Source organism: Mandrillus leucophaeus, unplaced genomic scaffold (assembly GCF_000951045.1).
Source record: "Mandrillus leucophaeus isolate KB7577 unplaced genomic scaffold, Mleu.le_1.0 Scaffold70, whole genome shotgun sequence".
NCBI classification, from domain to species: domain Eukaryota; kingdom Metazoa; phylum Chordata; class Mammalia; order Primates; family Cercopithecidae; genus Mandrillus; species Mandrillus leucophaeus.
This window is the reverse complement of record NW_012107586.1, coordinates 3,592,553-3,594,352: the sequence shown is the minus strand read 5'-3', so window position 1 is coordinate 3,594,352 and position 1,800 is coordinate 3,592,553. Positions and strand designations below refer to the sequence as shown.

At 44.4% G+C, this 1,800-nt stretch overlaps 1 protein-coding gene across 1 annotated transcript in view; it reads right to left on the bottom strand.

The window, feature by feature from the left end:
• The window catches only part of PLCD4 (phospholipase C, delta 4), a 30,129-nt gene that overhangs the window by 9,834 nt on the left and 18,495 nt on the right, over window positions 1-1,800 (bottom strand). Inside the window, exon 7 of the mRNA XM_011964600.1 lies at window positions 431-632. Coding sequence (XP_011819990.1) covers window positions 431-632 — 202 coding nt within the window. The remainder of the gene's footprint in view (window positions 1-430; window positions 633-1,800) is intronic.

Genomic DNA, 1,800 nt, shown 5'->3' with positions numbered 1-1,800 from the left:
GTTTCACTATGTTAGCCAGGATGGTCTCGATCTCCTGACCTCGTGATCCGCCCACCTCAGTCTCCCAAAGTGCTGGGATTACAGGCGTGAGCCACCACGCCCAGCCCAGAACCTATATTTTTAACTCCTATTCTCTATTGCCTTCCATTTAACAATCTGTTTATTTATTTGTTAAATATAAATCTGTGAGGGCCTCTGAGTTCCAGGAGAGTTTCATAGCTTGTGAAAGAGAAGTTCCATTTACCCATAGGGTTTCATTACCATTCTCCCACCAATCTTCAATATCTCTGCCAAGTGTCTCTGGTATCCAGGGCTCCTCAGCCCCTAAACCCCCACAACACTGTCCCAATCTGTTAGACACTGACAGCTCCCCTCACTTTTCTACACGGTCCCTCTCATGAGTTGGACCCCTTCTCTACCACCACTGCACCGTATATATCCCTCGACGCTGCTCTGGCCACAAAGCTGGTCCCCCACTAGGTAGGTGTTATGAGAGGAGCAGATGAAGTAGTGGTTCAGGGGTTGAGTCATATCCTGATAGATGGGGAGGCAGGCTGGGTTGAAGATGTCTCCATCCTTAGAGCAGAGGTAGCTGAGGAAGCCATCCATGCTCAGCACATGCCGCAGTTTGCCTGGAGTGTGGATAGGGGAACACTAGGTGAGAAGCTCTGAATGGGAGCATCCCAGCACACCTACAGACCATCCTTCCTCCCACTCCATCCAGAGTCCTGCCTTTCAGATGGCACCCATTCCCAGCCTTTAGATCCCAAACTTGCCCCACCTAGTGTGTATCATTTCAATCATTCCCACCCTCAAAGAATGTTAAAAGGAATCATTAAGATTATTCAAGTCCAGTGCTATCCAATAGAACTTCCTATAATGAGATAAATGTCTTTTTTTTTTTTTTTACTTTTTTTTGGTCTTTTTTTATGTTATAGTACTAATGAGAAAAAGTTTTATTCTGCAGTGTCATATATAGTAGCCTCTAGCCACATGTGGCTACTGAGCACTTGAAATATGGCTTGTGTAACTGAAGAACTAAATTTTCAATTTTATTAGATTTTAGTTAATTTAATTTTAAATAGCCAAATGGAGTTCACAGTTACTATAATGGACAACATCCAAAGGGCTAATTTTATAGATGGAGAAACTGAGGCCCCAAGAGAATCAAAGTCAAAGGCTTAGTGACATGGCCAAGCTACCTGTATTTTCTTCCTTGGGCTGTGTACCTGTGACTAACTATGGCCTGAGGATTTCTTCTTACTGTCCATGTTCTCATATGATGTTTTGAGGAGCATTTGTCAACCTCCCCTTAGACTACACTCCCATTGAGGAAAGGGCCCTGTTACTCCTTCCATAGCTCCCTCCAATCTCAGTATGGGCTTTATACAACAACAATAACAACAACAATAACAATGACTTAACAACTGTTAAGCACTCGCTCTATGCCCAGGGCATTCCATGCAGCATCTCACTCATGTTCTCACTAACATGATGAAGTAGATGTAATATAATCTGCCATGAGAGGTGAGGTAACTTGCTCCAGGTGTCATAATTAGTAAGTGTAGAAGCTGGGATTTGAACCCAGGCCGCCAGGTGTCAGAGCCATGCCCTGTACCACTGGGCTGTTCAGTCTCACTGAGAATAATGTTGCTACAAGGAGGCTCACCTGGAAGGTGGAACAACCTGACTCTCATGGCCAGCTTCCTTGCTCCAGGTTTCACAAGTCCTGGAGATTGTGAAGAAGGACAGGAAGTTGGGCAGGAAGTTTCCTTTTATTTTTTTGAGACAGAGTCTCAC